Source organism: Perissodus microlepis, chromosome 3 (assembly GCF_051167445.1).
Source record: "Perissodus microlepis isolate ML-2025 ecotype Zambia chromosome 3, ASM5116744v1, whole genome shotgun sequence".
NCBI classification, from domain to species: Eukaryota; Metazoa; Chordata; class Actinopteri; order Cichliformes; family Cichlidae; genus Perissodus; species Perissodus microlepis.
This window is the reverse complement of record NC_140463.1, coordinates 7,009,372-7,029,330: the sequence shown is the minus strand read 5'-3', so window position 1 is coordinate 7,029,330 and position 19,959 is coordinate 7,009,372. Positions and strand designations below refer to the sequence as shown.

Below are 19,959 nucleotides of genomic sequence, written 5' to 3'. Positions count from 1 at the left end.
ATAAATATGTGAAAACATTTTCACCTGTTCTAATTCGTGAATGACGATCAGGTTAGGGTTGATCGTTTTACTTAGCAGAGTTTGTCAATTCCTCTCTATTGTCCCATCACAACATGTTTTTTTTTTTTTTTAAATTTCAAAATAAAAACAACAATCCTAATAATAATTAGAGACATCAGTATAAAAATCTAAGCTGCCAAACTACCAGATGTGTGTAAAACAAACCATCAGGCCTAATGGATGACATCCCAACCCGAGTTTGAGTCACATGAACACTGACTGTGATGATAAAATGAAAAAACAGCTCGTCATTGTTTCCATTAGCGAGTAAAAGACACTCTGATACTGGTCACGCTGCCGTGATGTGAACTTATTTACAGTACACAGACAGATAGATCTGGTAAATAGATACACAAACATATGTGTACTAGAAACACATGTATACAATAGCACAGGAGACAATAAAGTGAAATAAAAGTCAACATTTTACTGCCACGTTGATCAAGCAGACAGAGCTCTAAAGTCTTTTTAAATGAGAAATCAAATATAATGCATTCTAGTGAACGTGTAATGCGACTCATATACATTTTCTCTGTCTTTAAAGTGATCATAAAAACATATTTAATGCAAAAACAATGTCATGAGCATCCAAACATCTTAGATCATAAATCCAGACATCACTTTTATAGTGTAGCTTTGAGCGGAGGATTTCTCAGTGTGATCAAAATCTGTTGTCTCTTCTTCCTGTTTCTTCCTCAGCTATTTAGCTCTCGTCTCTAATGAGAGGGAGGAAGAGGAGTCGGGGATGTGCAAACTGAGAAATGAGGACTTATAAACAGGTCATAACAGCATTTCACTGTTCAGTCGACTCCTGTGGATAATGCCTCATATACTCTGCACTGCTGAACAAAAGCAACAATGGCTTCTGATCAGATCTATAAAGTTTTATTTCAGTCGTTCACATTGGGCAAATTTAGCATTATGTCACTCTTTTGTGTTTTATTTAGCTTTTTACTCAGTTTTCAAAGTAATATTATTTAGAGTTCTACTTATTTACCTTCAGGTTCTTTTAAAGTGATTTCTATCATATTCTAATACTGATTCTCCACTAGTTTGTTTAAAGTTTCTCTGGAGTGTTTCTTCTCCAAAGTGAAGACACAAATCCTTTTGGTTTGCCAAATCAAACATGTTTAGTTTCATGTGCTAAACACGTGTAGCTGTGGCGACCCCTTCTGACCAGTAAAAGAGCTTCTTCTACTCTGGTTTTCTTTTTTAATAGTCTTTACTGTTGTTGCTTTGGGGAGTGATAAAGTATATCTTAGTGTATATGTGTTACACGTAACAGAGCTACTGATGGAGGTGCTGACATCTGAATGAGGAGATATGTAGGACAGTTCATGTCCTTGCTCGGCAGGAGGCTTACTCCGTTCTCCTTTACAGTTTCTGTAGATTAAAAAACCACCACCAGCAGCAGTGACAACAACAAGCAGCACAAGAAAAAGTGATAGTGCAGCAGATTTAGTATGACCTCATCTGTGCGCGCTCTGTCCTCCTGGTGAACCTGCAGATGACAAACAGGTCTAATTGACATCGTGATGAGAAAAATAGAAATGTTTCTCTTTCACATTAACCACCAGGAAGAAGTTGAACCTTCAAGGTGATGTTGTTTAGAAGCTGAGCTTCTTGTTTGTCTTTGCATCTGCAGCAGATGGCCCCGCCCCTCCCTGAGCTGCTGGAGGTTTTTTCCTGTTAAAAGGGAGTTTTTCCTTCCCACTGTCGCCAAAGTGTTTGCTCATAGGGGGTCATATGATTGTTGGGTTTTTCTCTGTATGTATTATTGTCGTGTCTACCTTACAATATAAAGCACCTTGAGGTGACTGTTGTTGTGATTTGGTGCTTTATAAATAAATTGAATTGAATTGGCAGTTTAGTGACCAAACAAAATGTCGATCATATATTGCTGGCTAAAAACAAAGAGAACAACAACAAAAACAGGTCCTCTTAAAAATAACATACAAAAAAACAAAAAAACAAAAAAAAATAAGTGAAACTTCCAAGTTAAACATTAGTATAATTCCCTCGAAGCACAGGCAGACGCAAGTGGTTTTCTGTCACTGGTTTATTTGAAGACTTCTCTCCAAAGCCACCGTGAAAACTATACAGCATTAACAAAATAAACTCAGCTTAAGACACAGCAGTAAAAACACTGTACAACAAACACGATAAATAAATAAATACCTCGTTGGCTGCATGCTGCAAAAAGGGAATTAGCCGCCGTTCTTCTGAGATTTCCTTTAACCGTTTAACTGTGTGTAGTTAAAGTCCACTTAACATGTCTTTCAATAAAAACCATCCTTTCTGCGCGCTTACAGGTGTTTTTCTTCGTTCTACCCAAAGGGAAAACTAGCGCAACTTGTAAGCGAACTTGACTTTCAAAATAAAAGCACCAAAACGTTGACTACAAAAAACAAACAAAGTAATGTACAGCTTAAACAATTTACAATCATGACATGGATCTTGACAAGATAAAGAAATAATCCAAATTATATACAATGTCATCATGCCAACAGTTACACTCCCACCAAATCACACAAATCTTTATGTGGGATTTCCCTAATGAAATAGTCTCTACAAACAAGCATTTCTACTTATCACCAAAGAATTCTCGTTATCAACCCTTTGTCAGGTAACTTCCAGCAAACAACCATTTAGTCTGCTTCTAAGAGAGTAACCACTCTTTGAACAGGTCTCTCAAGAACAACAGTTTTAGCTGTGTGGCTCCCTCCTTTGTCATGTGTATCACTGACGAGCAACTTTATTCTCCTCACTCGATTATCTGATCCTGGATAAACTTCTGTGACTCTAGCCATCTTCCACTCATTGCGTGGTGCCAGATCATCTTGTAGAAGGACAATGTCATCAACCTTGATGTTCCTTCTGTTCTTCTGCCACTTTTGTCGCTCTTGTAAATTTAGAAGATATTCTTTCTTCCATCGAGTCCAAAACATATTAGCCAAACACTGCACTCGACGCCATCTTTTCCTAAGATAAACATCTTCTTTGACAAACTCTCCAGGCGGGGGCAGAATGATCTTGGACTTCATTGTTAAGATGTGGTTTGGAGTCAATGGTTCAAGGCCTGATGGATCATTCAAATGTTCAGTCGTGAGTGGTCTGCTGTTGATGAGAGCCATGACCTCATACAGAAAGGTTCTTAAGGAGGTGCAGTCAAGCCTTTGAGATGACTGATCGAGAATAGCGGTAAGAACACTTCTTATAGTCCTTATTTGACGCTCCCAGACACCTCCCATATGGCTTGCTGTTGGAGGGTTCATGAGAAATTCACATCCTAGAGTCTTAGCCTTTTCTTGATCCATTCCCTTCATTAACTCCATGAACTCTCTCCTAGCACCAACAAAATTTGTTCCTTGGTCGGATCTTAGCTGTCGAACATTTCCTCTTATGGCAATGCCCTTAAAGCATTGAGAAATGCATCAGTTGTCATGTCATCAACCACTTCTATATGTATGGCTCTTGGACATAGACAGGTAAACAAAAGACCATATCTTTTGAGAGTCTTTCTTCCTTCCTTAACATAGATTGGACCAAAGCAGTCCATGCCAACGTAAGTAAAAGGCGGTGTTGTTTCTGTCCTATCTTGTGGCAAGTCACCCATTTTTTGCTCTTCAGTGGATCTTCTGTACTTCCTGCAGGTCACACATTTAAAAATATGTGATGAAACTGCACCGCTGCATCCCAGAATCCACCAACCATTTGCTCTCAGTTCGTTCATTGTCATTCCACGTCCTTGATGATGGATTCTTTCGTGAAAATGCTTGATTAGTAAAACTGCTACGTGGCTATTTTTTGGCAGAATTGCTGGGTGCTTCACATGAGGGTGCAACGTGGCTTGACTTAAACGTCCTCCCACTCTTAAGATCCCTTCTTCATCCAAGAAAGGATTTAACTTGCACAGTGGACTGTTTTCAACTATTGTCTTTAGCTCCAAGCTCTTTATCTCATCTGAGAATGCTTCTTCCTGAACCAACTTGATAATAACAAGTTCTGCTTCTTTTCTCTCCTCTAGACTTGTGTTATCACTTGTTCTTTGCTGAATACCTTTGTGCATTCTCATGTATCGTTTCAGTCTGGCAACTGCTCTCGATAACCTTGACCAGTCAGAGAATTTCTTGAAGTTATCCAACAATGATCTGTCTTCCTTTGACTTTGTGTTACACACAATCAGCTTGCGGAGTTCAGGATCATCCTCCTTGATTTCTCCCACCTTGCATTGTCTGCCAGGAAGTTCTTTTTGCCAAAGAAATGTTGGGCCGGTAAACCAATTTGAGGTCCTAAGCCGCTCTGCAGTCAAACCTCGAGAAGAATGATCAGCTGGATTATCTTCTGAAGCGACATAACCCCATTGTTCAGGGTTTGTACTTGACTTGATCCTCTGTATGCGATTTGCTACATATACCTGAAACCTTCTGGCGTCGTTGTTTATGTAGCCAAGAACAACAGTGGAATCTGTCCAGAAGAATTCCTGAAGATCCTGGATTTCCAGTTCACTGCGAAGCATGTCGCTGGTTCGGGCTGCAACAACTGCAGCAGTGAGTTCCAGTCTTGGTATCGTAGTAACACTGATTGGGGAAACTCTGGATTTTCCCATTACCAAAGAGCAATGTACTTCATCAGATTCACTGATGGCTCGCAGGTAAGTACATACACCATATCCTGAGAAACTGGCATCTGAAAAATGGTGAAGTTCATACCTTTTGACATTACCAAAATCAGAAGGTAAGAGGGATCTTTTGACTTGCATGTTAGTCAGGTTGGGAAGGTCTCTAATCCAGGACTCCCACTGAGGTTTTAGGATTTCTGGAAGCTCCTCATCCCAGCCAATCCTTTCTTTACACATTTGCTGGAGCATTTGTTTCCCTACAAGGACGAAGGGTGCAATGAATCCCAAGGGGTCATATATAGAGGCCACAGTAGAGAGCACACCTCTTCTTATTAGTGGATTGGATTTCACTTGAACTCTGAACTTGAATGAGTCAGACGTGACACACCACTCTACTCCAAGAGCTCTTTCCATATGTGGTAAGTCCAAAGCCATGTTCAAATCCTTGATTGTGGCACGCTCTTCTTGTGGAATGGTTGCCATGACATTCTCGCTGTTGGAAACAAACTTATGCAGTCTCAATCGTCCGATACTACAAAGCTCTCGTGATTCCTTGACAAGCTGGATGGCTTCCTTCTCAGTTGTAACACTTGCCAATCCATCATCTACGTAGAAATTCATTTGGATGAAATGTATAGTTTCTTCGTTGAACTGACCTTGTCCTTGTGTTGCCAGATGTTTTAGGCCAAAATTGGCACAGCCAGGCGATGAGGCCGCTCCAAACAAATGAACCTTCATTCTGTAAACTGATGGTGATGTTTCCAAGTTGCCATTCTCCCACCATAGGAATCTCAAATAATCTTGATCTTCCCTTTTGACATGAAACTGGTGGAACATTCTCCCAATGTCGCACATGATTGCAACAGAACCTTTTCTGCTCTGTTCTAGGATGCCCTCTGGACCCAGTGGAGGTGGTGAGTGACAGGAGAATGGTGGCTAAGCTGTCATCACTGTTGGACAACATCTCCCACCCCATGCAGCAGACTGTGACAGACTGAGCAGCTCCTTCAGTAGGAGACTGCGGCACCCACGGTGTGGGACGGAGAGATTTCGCAGGTCTTTCCTCCCCACTGCTGTCAGACTCCACAATAAAGACTTTAACTGATCAAACACACACATCCACACATGTGCAATAACACTAATGTGCAATAATCTTTTCTGTCATCGTTGTATTTTTACTCAGTTGTATATAGCATTTGTATTTGTATTCTATTTTTATCTTATTGTATATTTATTTTATTTTATTCTACTGTATATAGTATTTTATTTTTATTCTATTCTGTACAGTTGTGTACTGTATTTATTCTTATTGTATCCTAATTTTTGCCTCATAACTTTTGCAATGTCCACTTCCTGCTGTGACAAAACAAATTTCCCACGTGTGGGACTAATAAAGGTTATCTTATCTTATCTTATCTTATCTTATCAAAAGCGACAAAGGACACCCACCAATGTGTTCGTTAAATCTGGACCAGTGAGTAGATGGTCGTTGAGAGATGTTTCTTGGAATTTGGCAGAGCAGTCAAATACCACACGTATTTTCCCTGGTTTCTGTGGATGATAAACCCCATGATGTGGAATATACCAAGCCAATTTCTCATCATTTTCTTCATCAGGGACCTTCTCTGCATCACCACATGAAATGATGTCATTCATGAAGCTTACGTAGTCTCTGTAATACTGTTGGTCTTTCTTTAGTCTCCTTTCCAGGCACTTCAAGCGATGTATGGCACATATCTTGTTGTTGGGTAATTTAGGCCTGTCTTCTTTGAATGGCAGCGGCATTTCAAAGTAACCTGCATCATTTTGCACGATGTTTTTCCTCAACTTTGTCAGGAACTTGAGATCATCTTGAGACACAATATCATCTCCAGTTCTTTCTGACAAGTCTGATTCCAAGACCCTTATGATGTCTGAAGGAGTTACTTCCTTTACTTTGGTTTGGCTCACATAATGCACTACCCTTTTGAGGTTGACAGAAGACTCAACATCTGGTATCACTTGTCTCACTACTATGCGATGACTGATTCCGATTGCGTCCCCATAATCAACACAGGGGTTTCCATTACCAACAATACTCCATCCAAGGTCTGTACGTTGTGCATAAGGCTCGTTCTCTTTGCCAGACACAACTTCTCTCGGAAGCAGGGCTTGTGAACAGTCATATCCGATAAGTAGACCCACTTCACAGTCCTGCAGAGGTGCAATTTCTGACTGTAAGTGTACTAGATGGGGCCACGCCTCTGCAGTTTCATTGGTTGGAATGTGAGTTCTGTTAGCTGGGATGAAATCACGCGTGTACACTGGTGGTAAGGAGATTCTCTTGTTGGAGTAAAGGCCACGGACTTGTAGGTTACTTACTCTTAGAGAACTCACAACTGTAGTTCTTGACGTCATGGTAGAAAGCTTAAGCTTGACTTGCTCTCTATTTATCTGTAAGGTTTCTGCTACTTCACTCAACACAAATGTTGTGTCACTCTGCGAATCCAATAAAGCATACACAAGGACTTCTTGTGCTGGTTGTGTTGTGCAGGAAAGCCACACTGGAACTATTGCAGCTGTTTGTATTTTAGCTCCATGAAGCATTACTGTATTTGAAGTAGCAGTTCTGGTCATTTCGTAATCCTGTGCTAGTTGTACTTCTTCGTGAACCTCACTCGAAGTTTCATGATTCCGATTTTGCTTGGCCTGTGGTGGTTTTTGCTTCTCTTTGGCTCGTTCTTCGTGCAAACAAGTAGGATGACGCTTCTGGCACTTGTCACAAACACTCCTACTGATGCAACTCTTTGAGTGATGACCGTACTTCAGACAACCAAAGCACAACTTTTCCATTTGAATGAATTTAATTCTATCATTAACTGCTTTCTCCCCGAACTTCCTGCATTGGTGCAATGTATGCCCAGTCCTTTTGCAGAAAAGACATGTATCAGCATATTTTTCACTGGAACTTGTGATGAGTGTCTTTGCTGCAAAGTTGAAATGTCTTGAGGATTTGGTTTTTTCAGCTTCATCTTGTTTCAGTGCCTGCAGCGATGTGAGAGGGTTGCAAGAAATTTTCACCTCTCTTGTCAAGAACTTCAAAAATTGGCTGAAGGAGGGAAATTGATTAGTTGCTTCTTCTATTTCAATAACTTGTCTATTCCATCTTGCTGTTAGCCAATCTGGTAATTTTGACAAAATTTTTCTGTTTTCATTACAGTCATTCAAGATTTCCAGTGCCTTAATATGGACCATGGCGGCTTCACAACTACGGAGAAAGTCAGAAAACTCTCTGAGTTCAAAGCTGTCCTTGGAGCCTATCTTGGGCCATGTCTGAAGCTTGTCTCTATATGCCTTTGCAATCGTGAATGGGTTTCCATATCTTTCCTCCAAAATCTCAACTGCGGCAGCATAGGCTGATTCAGTTCCAAGAAGGAAATAGCCATCGATTGCTTTCTTAGCTTGTCCACTTACATACCGGCGAAGGTAGTAGATTTTCTCCTTGTCTTGAATGCTCTTCTGGTCAATCAGCGTTTCAAAGGAGATTTTCCAGTCACTGTATTTCAATGGATCCCCACTGAATACTGTAGGTTCAGGAATTGGAATTCGGTTAGCACTTAAAGCTCCTGCCAGCACTTTGACAAGTTCTGCAGTACTGTCATTTGAAGAAGTGGTCACAACTTGTGGTGCAGGAGGCATACACTGGGGCAAAGAGCCTGTGAGAGCACAAACTTTATTATCCACTACAATCTCAGGTTGCAGTACGTCCTTTTGCTCTTCCTCTTTGTCATGCTCTTGATTGTACACCAGCATTCTCGCCCTTGCTGCACTGAGATCCTTCATTGCCTCCAGATGCTGTAATTTTCTCCGCTTTTCCTCCAGAGTCCTTTGTAGAGCTACGTGCTCTTCCTCTAGTTGAGCCTTAATTTTAGCTTCTTCTTCCACTCTCTGCATTCTTCGTTTTACTTCTTCTGCCTCCCTTTCTAACCGACGTTTTACTGCTGCTGCCTCCTGCTCAGCTATCTTTTTCTTAGCTTCAGCTTCTAGACGCTCGATTTCTAACTATTCTTTTTCTTGTTCTTGTAACACTTTAAGAACAGCCTGACTTGCAGCAACATCAGCAGCAGCATCTTGTCGCCTTGCAGAAGACCTGCTTGAAAGTACTGAGGTGCCTTTCAAAATGGAAGCAACAGAACCTGAATTGCAGGTGCTTGAATTAAAGAGAGAGCCTGCTTCTGGCCAGTCTTGCTCCTCCTTTTCTGGAGCCCTTCCATGCAACCTACTTGAGGCTCTGGATGCAACAAATGTAGAAATCTCTACACACCGATCCACTCTACGACGCGTGACCTGGTCTGGAGCAGAGATCTTTCGTAGCTCTTCATAGATACGCTGGACATCTGCAGAAAGACCTGTGACATCACTTATAATGTCATTAAGCAAGTCCTCAGATAAGGTCTCTGTTGTCTGTGATAAGGATTGTCTTGCAGATTTAACTTGTGTTTTCCATTTGTCATATATATAGTTAAACCTTTGCTGGAGTGCTTTAATTTTCTCATCTTGCATTTCTTTGCCTTTCTCTGTTAGAGTTCTGATTCTTTCACTTCGTCTTGGCTGCTGCGCTTCCTCTTGCTGAGCTTCAGCACCATGCACTTGACCTTCTTCAGACTGATCTTGAAAGTCTGCACTGTCACTAAACTGAACTGTAGGCTCGCTTGGTTCTGACATTTTACAGCACTTCTTAATCAACCCACTTAGAAATAAGAAATGTAGATGGTTAACCAAGCCTCAATGTTTAACACTTACTCATATGTAAATGGCACAAAAATAACACAGTTCAAATGGAAGTGTTATCTTACAAAAATACACCTGATAATAAACTTCAAAACAGGAATTTACATCCAAAACCTTCACTTATTGCTTCCCAAATGCACTTTTACCCTAAAATCTTCAAAGGTTTTAGCTTACACACCAAAACAAGATGTACTATACACCACAGTAGTTATCAATCACAGTATTCTTCAGCAATGTTTGCAAAAGTCCCTTCTTAGGCCACTTAACTTAAACACCTTTCCTTAAAACACTGCCCTTTAATACTTGTGCATGTGTCATATCACCATATGCATATAGTACTTTCAGCTTATCTGCCCATTCTTGTCAGCTCCGCTGCGCTGTAGACATGTAGTAACAAACCCGCTGATGCTTTGAAGTTGCCGCATCGTCAATTAGTGGCCGCTTGCGTCGACGAACAGTCCGAGTTTTCACTATAATTCCCTCGAAGCACAGGCAGACGCAAGTCGTTACCTGTTACTGGTTTATTTGAAGACTTCTCTCCAAAGCCACCGTGAAAACTATACAGCATTAACAAAATAAACTCAGCGTAAGACACAGCAGTAAAAACACTGTACAACAAACACGATAAATAAATAAATACCTCGTTGGCTGCATGCTGCAAAAAGGGAATTAGCCGCCGTTCTTCTGAGGTTTCCTTTAACCGTTTAACCGTGTGTAGTTAAAGTCCACTTAACATGTCTTTCAATAAAAACCATCCTTTCTGCGCGCTTACAGGTGTTTTTCTTCGTTCTACCCAAAGAGGAAACTAGCGCAACTTGTAAGCGAACTTGACTTTCAAAATAAAAGCACCAAAACGTTGACTACAAAAAACAAACAAAGTAATGTACAGCTTAAACAATTTACAATCATGACATGGATTTTTGACAAGATAAAGAAATAATCCAAATTATATACAATGTCATCATGCCAACAGTTACAATTAGCCACCTACATATTCACAAGATTATGTGAATATGTAACACAGGGGTAAGAGAGGCGATGGCTGCAATAGATCAGATTGGTTAAGTTTACACAACAAATGAAACAGAATTTAGATATACACGAATCTAAAAGAACCAGGAAGTCAATGTTTTTTTGTGCAAGTATAAAGAAAGAGCCGAGATGCATCAATAAAAGTATACACTACATCTTGTCAAAGTATATTCACACACATCTTACCTTCAGAGGAAAGAGGCGTAAAAAAGATGAGAGAAGAAACAGTTGTGTGGTTGCCTTTGACATCTTTTCTTTATTTCAGCTGGAGTGCAACATAAAGTCACATTTAAACTAGTCTCTGTACGATGCTATGACGCATGCTGACGCACATAGGCTACGTTCACACTGCAGGTCTTAATGCTCAATTCAGAATTTTTTGATCAAATCCGATTTTTTTGTCTGCTTGTTCACACTACAAATAAAATGTGACAGCAAACGCGCTCTAGTGTGAACGCTCAAAGCGGCCCGCATGCGCAACACAAGACGTCACACACAACGCGCTCTGTTTAGACCCAGAGCAAACAATACTGTTTGACTGATGGCCGTTAATATAAAGACTTGTTTCGGACTTTACGTTTCCCAATTTTTGCTTTAAGTTATTTTGTTATTTACATAATAATGTAAATAACCTAATAATTATCTTTATTGCTGTTTTAGAGGAGCGGTGCTTCAAAGGCTAGTTGCAGATTTCTGTCAGAATCTGCAGATTATACAGTACAAATAAAATATTCACGTTTCTCCAACGTTGTCTTCCCAACAGTTTCACTAACATCTACGCTGGATGGCCAGGAAGCGTTCGCGATGTCTTCTTGGGCGCTGGTAATTGGCGTCTGTCTTGTGTCAGTGACGTAAAAGACGGATTTAATGCGACATGACCATTCAAACAGCAGTCGCTTTCTAAAACATCGGATATGTATCGGATTCAGTACCACATACGAAAGTGACCCAGATCGGATTTGAAAATATCGGATTTGCGCCGTTCACACTGTCATACCATGATCGGATATGGGTCGCATAGGGTCAAAAAATCGGATTTGATGCGCTTTCGCCTGCAGTGTGAACGTAGCCTTAGACTCAACCAACAGAGGATCATGTACGTGTAGCAGTTTCTGACAGCCAATGAAATTACAACATAATACGACATGACAAAGAAGATACATTTTAGGGTTCAACGTAGTCGAAAATCACAAGTTCTAATTTAGTCTGATTGAACTGTTGCCTTTTCTTCGACAGTTTAAAGTGCATTCTTAGTTTTCGTCAGCTGAGGTTAAAGCTCCACAACGTCTGAACTTCTTTTATATATAGAGAACCTGGAGCTGAGGGTTAAAATGAGGAAGTGTAGCTGGCAGTACACTGTGCAAATGATGCATTTGGCTTAAGTTTCCTAGAAGTATTCTTGGTTTATTCCAAGTGTTTCTCTTTTCCCTCATGCTTTATTGGTCTTCTCTTTGCTCACCTTTTTGGACTTTGTTGTTAATGACTTTCACCAGCCTGAAATAAATAGCTCGCTTTTTTTTAACTGAATTCTGCCTTACATTTAGTTCCTCTCATTCCATACAATATCCTGCTAGCACTTATTTACTCATTACTTTTCAGTCACGCTTCCCTGGCAACATACTAACAAAAATATCACAAGCAGCAGAAATACTTTTATTATGTGAGGGTGTGTTTTTAGTCTTACTCACGCCACATTTAATGTTAAATAGATAGATTCTCTTCCTTCTGACATCAGCACCAACAGCTGCAGCAACAGTTCCACCGCTTGCCGAGTGGCGGAACCAGGAACTAATATTCGGTGTATCTAACTTTTTTCCTGATTCCTGCAGTTAAAATATGAAGCGTAAACTATAAAAATGAAGCACAATTTACACACAGTTGGACCGTGTATTACGACTCATGCCCTTCAAGAAAGAGGTATAAAGGACAAAAACCTGAAGTATCAGCACCAGAATGTACCTGGAAGTAAATGCCATTTTTTTCTTCAGTTATATGAGACATGGAGTATTTTGGATTGATAGTACTGCTGTGTTTGTTGCATAATATTGCTGTAGATGTTTATATGCTTTATACATTTTGAGGTAAGTTGATTTAGAGCATTACATGATTTTTAAAAAGATGTGTTTGTATCATCTCTGCCTACTCGTTCCTGTTTGTTGGAGAGGTTGTGGACAGATCAGGAATTTCTCACATATATTTTGTCTTTGAATGAACCGTCCCTCAAACACCTCACAGCTGGACATGTGAACAGCTGTATGTGAGTAAGTTAGTATTGTGCATTTTCACTCTCAAAGTGCAACAATAAAAGCTTTTCTGTCATGTTAACTACAGTATAAGATGAAAACATTTACTTTGAAGACAAAACAACAAAACAAAACAAAAAACAGTAGATACTCTAATTTTATTGATTATCTTTGAGGTACAGTAATACATTTTTATATAATGTTTACAGATTATTTTCCTACAGCCCAATCCCAAATCTGCTTACCTACATGCTACATGCTTACCTATTTTTTTTTTTTTTTTCTTGTGCTGGAATTGGTGCCCCGGTTAACCTGTGGTTAAAATCATAGTATGATAAACTGTAGGTACTTCTTGGGAACATTGGGATTGGACATTTTACTATCATTGATTATAATTATAGAATATTCACATCACTAATGTATGACTTACTTCCAAATACCAGTTTAACTAAAGATACAGATCTTTTTATATAACTTTCTCTGGAGTTTTCAGTCAGGTTTCGTATCATGTGTGGTGATCAACCTTCCTGTTTCCACTACACTAGGAAAAAGTAAAAGGCTAAAACTAATATCATAACAATAACTATGACCATGCTAGATTTGGCTCCCAGCCACTAAAGTTAAATTGAAGTTAAACTTAGAGATACGAGGACATCCAGCATGCATTACAGCCAGTATCCTGATCAAATTTGAAATCAGGTAAAGTTTCAGGCTCTCATGGTCCCATTTATGGCTGATATTTTTATAGTTATCAAACAGTGAAAGCAGAAGCAGAAAGACAGTGTCAAAGTGGTCAAAAAGAGACACTGCAAAACAAAACAAGTGACTAGAGCCTATCAGGAAAACTAGTGAGTGGACCTCTGATTCAAGAATTTCTACTAAACTACAACTGCAGCTGAACAAATGAGCTGTTGGTGGAACTTTACACTCTGAAATATTGAAAGATTTAAAGGATGAGACAGCTCAGCACAGCATGTTATTAACTTCACACATGAAGTGGTTCAGTCCAGTCAGAGTTCAGTTTTGCAGCCACCGTCCACATCCTGCTTCTTCATCTGGTCGTCACGGTAACTCTGGACTTTCCTCCAACGAATCCTGAAGTCTGTCAGTCCTTCTGCCAGCATGAGGCCTGACAGCTGGACAAAATGTGCAGATGATGAAAAACATGAAGCATAGTTTGAACTTGTGTCAAGTTTGTGTGACTGAACTGCTGACCTGCTGTGAAACCTGCTGCTGGATCTCTGTGCTGTGCATGTCTGCCTCTGACTGAAGCTTCATTTTCAGCACTGTTTGCTTTGTCACTGCTAAAAATGAACCACATATAAAAACACAAACATTAGTGTTTTACATGATGACAGGATCTTACAGTGTTTGCATTCTGGACCTCACCTGTGAAACAGAAAAAACTGAATCTGCTGGTGTAGGAGCCATCTTCCCATGTCCCCGTCTTTAAATAAAATGCTCCACAGTACTCTGTGTGATAATAGTTACTAGGCTGAGAAGGCATCCAGTTAGTGAATGTGGAGGTGGTGTTGTCAGACCAGAAGGCCCAGGGATCCCTGTAGAGGCCAATCCACACATACTGAACCCCTGATCCATTCAACGTGAGCATGATGTTGGATTTCTCCTCTTTGCTTCTTATACTGGTCAGGTCTGTGTGGTATGTCCTGCAGTACGACTGAGCTGCTGACCAGGAGCGGCTCTCCATCACTAAGATGTAACTTGTGTTTTTGGCTGCGAAAAAGGATGAATTGAAACACACATTCTGAATCTCATAAAATTGTAGGGATATCAAGGGCAACAAATGTTTTTCCTACCATTGTAACACAGGAAAGGGTAAGAAGCTCCACAGGATCTATCATTCATCTGTGTTTGTCCCTGAAGAGCCACACAGTATTCCTTTGCATTTACACAGTCTGGTTGGCCGTTAGCCCAGATCAAAAATTCATGTGTACTGCCAACATAAAAAAGTTTTCCCTCCATGGACCACTTCCAGCTGTAACGATCATCATAGAGTCCTATCCAAGCCCAAGCATGGATCCTCGGTGACATTGAGAAAAGCAGTTGGTTGATGTCGCTGTTGTAGATGGTGACCAAGTCAGTGAAGTGTTCTCTACAGTAACTCTGAGCTTCAGTCCAGGTCATCGGCTGGTTCACAAAGTGGTATTCTCTGGAGTGGGGAGGAAGAGTGGAAAGTCCTCCTGAGAAAAATAAAACAAAGGTTTTTTATTGTGGAAACTGGGCGAATCACTGAAAAAGACAAATTTACAAAAATAAAAATTACAACCATTTAAATAGTCATATTATATGGAGACTAACTAGAGGTGGGAAGTTACAAAGGAACTTACAAACATAAAATACAGTTCTGTGCTGTGTTTATCACCAGGGCTTACCCCACACAAGCAGATGAAAGAGGTAAAAACATGTAGTTTATATTGGGGATAGATGATGAATGGGAGGGAGAGCCTTCAGCTTTCAGGCCCCTCTTCTGTGGAACCAGCTTTCAGTTTGGATTCAGGAGACAGACACTATCTCTACTTTTAAGATTAGGTTTCAACCTTTACTTTCCTTGAAAGATGGCCGCCTCTCCCTGATCCTGGTTCTGTTGGAGTTAAAAAATTTAGTTTTCCAACCCCTACTGTTGCCAAATTGCTTGCTCATTCATAGAGAGTCATATGATTGTTGGGTTCTTGTCACAAATTTGTTACAATGTATTATTGTAGGGTCTACCCTACAATATAAAGCTACAATGTTTCAGTAAAGAGTGACTTGTACTTCTGGCCCGTTAAGCAACGGTTTAACACATTTCACTGCAAACTATAAAAGGAATCTGGATTTAAATAGAACATAGTTGTGTTGGATTAAGTGTAGGAAGCACTAGTATAAGGTGTCTATGGAACAAATCTCCTTCAACGTTCACAATGACCAAAGTGAGGACTACAGGCATTTCTGTCAGTCAGCTGATTGTGTTTAGGGAAAAAAGCAGCTAAATACACTGAGATTGCTCCACGTTGTTAGTGAGTTAACTCTGGATGTCTGTGGGTTTTGTCAAACTTGGAGTGAACAAAAGCAGCAAAACAGTAAAAGATGCAGACAGTGAAATTCTGATTTATTTCATGAATACAATGAAACATTTTACAGTCAACAGAACAAAGTAGCATATATGATAAATGGATACTACAACATAACACGGACAGTGAGAAGTAAAACTCATCGTCTTACCAGATGCTATATTCTTTAAACTTAAAATAAACCACTGAAATTAGAGTTTAGTGTTGTGAGTCATCTATTAAAAACATTAGGTTCTTGTTTCACAATGTGCATGAACTCAAAAGTTTCATATTTATAAAGTATCGAAAAGAATACTGTCATGATCCTGGGTCTTTTGACCCAGCGTTTTGAGTTTTAGTTTATGTTTAAGCCCTTCAGGTTTTCTAAGTTCATTTTTTATTATGCCTAGGTTGTTATAGTTCTTTGTTATTAGATTCCCCTTGTGTCTTCCACCCATGTTAACTGTCCCTTGCGCTTCATGTGTTTCATGTCTGTGTCTTACGTTGTATAGTTCAGGTTGTCATGTCTGCGTCTTATGTTTCCTGTTTTATTTTGAAGAGGTCTGGTGTTCCTGTGTTCATCGTGTTTAGTTTTACTCTTCCACTGTGACGTCGTTATGTTCATGTGTGTCAGCTGTCCCCCATGTGTTCCCACTTCTCTCATTAGCCTCCTGTGTGTATTTAGTCTGTGCGTTCTCATTCAGTCTTTGTTGGATCGTCTGTGTTGTTCCCATGCCAAGTCCTGCGTTCAGGTTTTCATATATATATGCTCATCATCGCCATGTTTAGAGTTTTGTTTGTTTTTCTGTTTGCCAGGGTTTTTCGTAGTTCGTGCTTCCTTTCTAGTTTACCCAGTTTAGGTTATTGCTTAGGTTACATTGTTTTTGCCCTTTTATTTTGTACTGTTCTGTCTGCCTTAATAAACAGCTCATTATCAGTTAAGTTTGAGTTTTAGAATGTCTGCATCTGGGTCCACTCTTCAAACTCAACTGTGACAAATACGTTTATTTTGATATATGAACTACACTTCTTGTAAAAGAAAAGCTGATTGGAAATGCATTTAAAAAAAGCTCCTGCCATGACCTTCCTTCTGCAAACACACACACACACACACTCACATAGTAGCACACGCAGCATCTCACTCACACATGCACACACACACGTCACGTTTTAAGCACGGTTTGAATAATCAGCGCTGACAGACATTTATGAAGCGCAGGCTATAACAGACGTGAAAGGACCGCGGATGTCTTGGAGCAGAGCAACACGTTGTATTGTTGGTATTCTCTTTTGCATAAACAACGACCGACTGTCAGAAACGCTCTGTCTGGGTAACAAAGTCGGCTCCAACGCGCGCGCCCAGGCATCAACCGGTCTTTCCACGGGCTGGCTTGACCCTCAGCTTTCATGCTGGGATCTGCAGCACAACCTTGCACTGTCCCCTGGGGCACGGCAAAAGTTGTAAGTCCTAGTTTGGGTCTTCGCTGCTCCCAGAGAAATAACAATTAAAGAAAGGGCTTCAACACGAATTGTCCACAATCACGCTCATTTTCACAAGTAAACAAAAAAACTTGCACCAGCCATACTGTTCATAGCCACAGGAGGGAAAGCTGAAAACTTCCCAGAAACTGAAATTGTAATAAATTGATCAAGCTAAAGCCGCCTCTACATCATTTTGGAAAGTTCCAGAGCCTTTATAGCCAAACAAACTCTGTGCGAGATAAATAATATGTAGCCTTAGAATTAAACATCTACAGTTTAAAGAGACACACAGGTCAGTACCTCGCTATTGTCTCATTACCAGTGTGCGTTATTAAGTAACGCGTTACAGTAACTACGTTATTATTGTGGTAACGAGCACGGTAACTAGTTATTATGCCAAAATCGGGAACGCGTTACTCGTTACTGAGATTTAAATAGGCTCGTTATTCGTTACTTCGTGTGGTGGCATCGCGGAGCTTCCACAGATTCAATAACATTAGCAAGTGGTGGAAGCCAGCAGGTGGATGAGAGAAAGGGGACGCAGGAGGAGGAGAGACCCGAAGCGGCCGCCCGTCCGAGTGTCAGGTGAACTGAACTTCAGGTAAGAAGTTATAACCTGCAGTCCATCTGGGTCATATATGAACCAAGTTTAGGTGGAGTTTATTTTCGTTACGCTGACTTATTCGTACTGCGTGCTAGCTAGCATGACGGAGTTTCTATACAGCTGGGTGGTGCTATGTTACTGATGTTGAACTTTATTTTGTTCATAAGGTTAATTATTAGAGTTGCCAACCGTCCCGTAAAAAACGGAATCGTCTCGTATTCAGAGAAAATATCATGCGTTTCGTATTGAGATGAAAAGGAACACAGTTTGTCCCGGACTTCAGCTACAATGAAAAAGACACAAAGCTGGATTTATTCTGTGTTTACGCTGCACAGCTGCCTCTTCTTCTCTCATTCTCTCCCCCTCCCTCTCCTGTTTCTACTTCAATCATGAAACTGATCAATGATCAGCTGATCGGCTTTTCTCTCTTGTTTATTTATCGCCCACTTTGTGCCAGAAAGAGTAAACCAGCGGATGTCGCGGTAAACAACAGCAGCACTTTTAAGCTTGATCAGCTGTTGTTAGAATTTATTTAATATTAATTTCTAATATCAGCTGATGTTTGCTGGAGCCACAGCTGTAAACCTGCTGGTCATGATATCGGTTTGAATATGTGGTGAGAGGGAAACATGAAGATGAAACCAGGAGATGTCCTTACTGAATCATCAGCGCTGTGATGGAGAAACAGGTTTACCTTTTAGTTAACATGAATGAGTTGAAGGGAAGTTATGAACTGTTTCTGAGAGACAAATAACACCAGGATCCTTTTCTAAGTAGCTGACAGCTGGTAATTGTGCAGGGGCGGGTCTAGCAAAGTGTTGCCAGGGGTCCATGTAGGGAATTAACAGGGAGAGGGGGGCACAAGGAAATACTTTCTTATTCTCATTTAAAATGTCTCACTTTAAAAAAAAATAATTATCTGAGTCTTACAACAAACAATTGATAGATTGATACATATATACCATCAGAACAGTGTACATCACTGTCACAACAGTGTTTATTTTCATTCAAAGGCTTTATGATTTTTCCTATAATGGTGGGCCGGTCTCTAGTCAAAATGCCCGGGACGATTTTTTTGTCCCAGTCCAGCTCTGTATGCAGCTCATCTGCAGTCTGGTGTTACCTACATCTTCCTATTCAGAAGGCAGAATTTCCGAGTTCTGAGTACAATCGAAAGCACCACGACTGCAGTTTTTGTGTTGGATGTAAAAAGCAGGCTAGGATAGAATCAGGCGTGGGATTTCTCTCGTGGAAATGTGCACATTATTTTTTCCTTTCTATTGGTAGGTGGCACAGTGCACTTGTGGCAAGTAAGCAAGCTAGAAGACTGGCAATCTGGCTGGGTATCCAGTTACGGAAGCAACACATTAACAAGAGAATTCTGAGTAAAACCAAAGTTACTTTCCCTAGTAACTAGTTACTCTGAAAGTAACGAGTAACTTGAAGTAACTGAGTTACTTTTGATAGAAGTAACTAGTAATGTAACTAAGATACTAATTTAAAGTAACTTACCCAACACTGCTCATTACATCTGCGAAAGGGTACGAAGCTTTTACATGCAGTCTTTTATGTGATTTATAGAGTCAAAATAACAATTTGATCAATATGTTAGATGAAAAATGTAATTTGAGTAGTGTTAGGTTTTGTATTGTTGATTGTCATTTATGCTTAGAAATATCTACTTATATATGCTTAGAGTTTTATAATTAGTTTTAGATTGGTAGAGGTTTGATCCCTAATAGTCTGCAAACTTTGTGCGCATTAGAGAGCACTCTGGGAGCATGGGAGAGGTCGTACCTTGTCTTATTGTTTTATGGTAGGATAAACGTATCTATATCTGTTTTAGGCTAAGTGCCTTTTGTTTAGATGAACTGCTGGACTTCCAGACCAGCAGGTTTAGGGAAGTCATTTATGGGGTCACACTCTGACCACACACACACACACACACACACACACACACACACACACACACACACACACACACACAGGCAAGGTACTCTTTGTTTGTATGTAGACGTCATATGTTAATGAACCTATGCATATTCATGTAACCTCAATAAAAGAGCAGTGTTACGGGGGAGCGGACGAGAGCAACTG

At 40.2% G+C, this 19,959-nt stretch overlaps 2 protein-coding genes across 2 annotated transcripts; both read right to left on the bottom strand.

The window, feature by feature from the left end:
• Positions 1-6,106: 6,106 nt before the first annotated feature.
• Positions 6,107-8,730, bottom strand: LOC146389651 (uncharacterized). The gene has a single exon (XM_084919350.1). The coding sequence runs from the start codon at positions 8,612-8,614 to the stop codon at positions 6,107-6,109; it is 2,508 nt and encodes an 835-aa protein (XP_084775476.1). The 5' UTR covers positions 8,615-8,730.
• Positions 8,731-13,446: 4,716 nt separating this feature from the next.
• On the bottom strand, positions 13,447-14,871 carry LOC146389650 (putative C-type lectin domain family 20 member A). Its single transcript, XM_084922996.1, has 4 exons — positions 14,544-14,871; positions 14,116-14,460; positions 13,942-14,030; positions 13,447-13,862 (listed from the first exon to the last, which is right to left on the bottom strand). Exons 1-4 carry the CDS (start codon positions 14,869-14,871, stop codon positions 13,737-13,739), a joined length of 888 nt encoding a protein of 295 aa, XP_084779122.1. The 3' UTR covers positions 13,447-13,736.
• Positions 14,872-19,959: the final 5,088 nt, after the last annotated feature.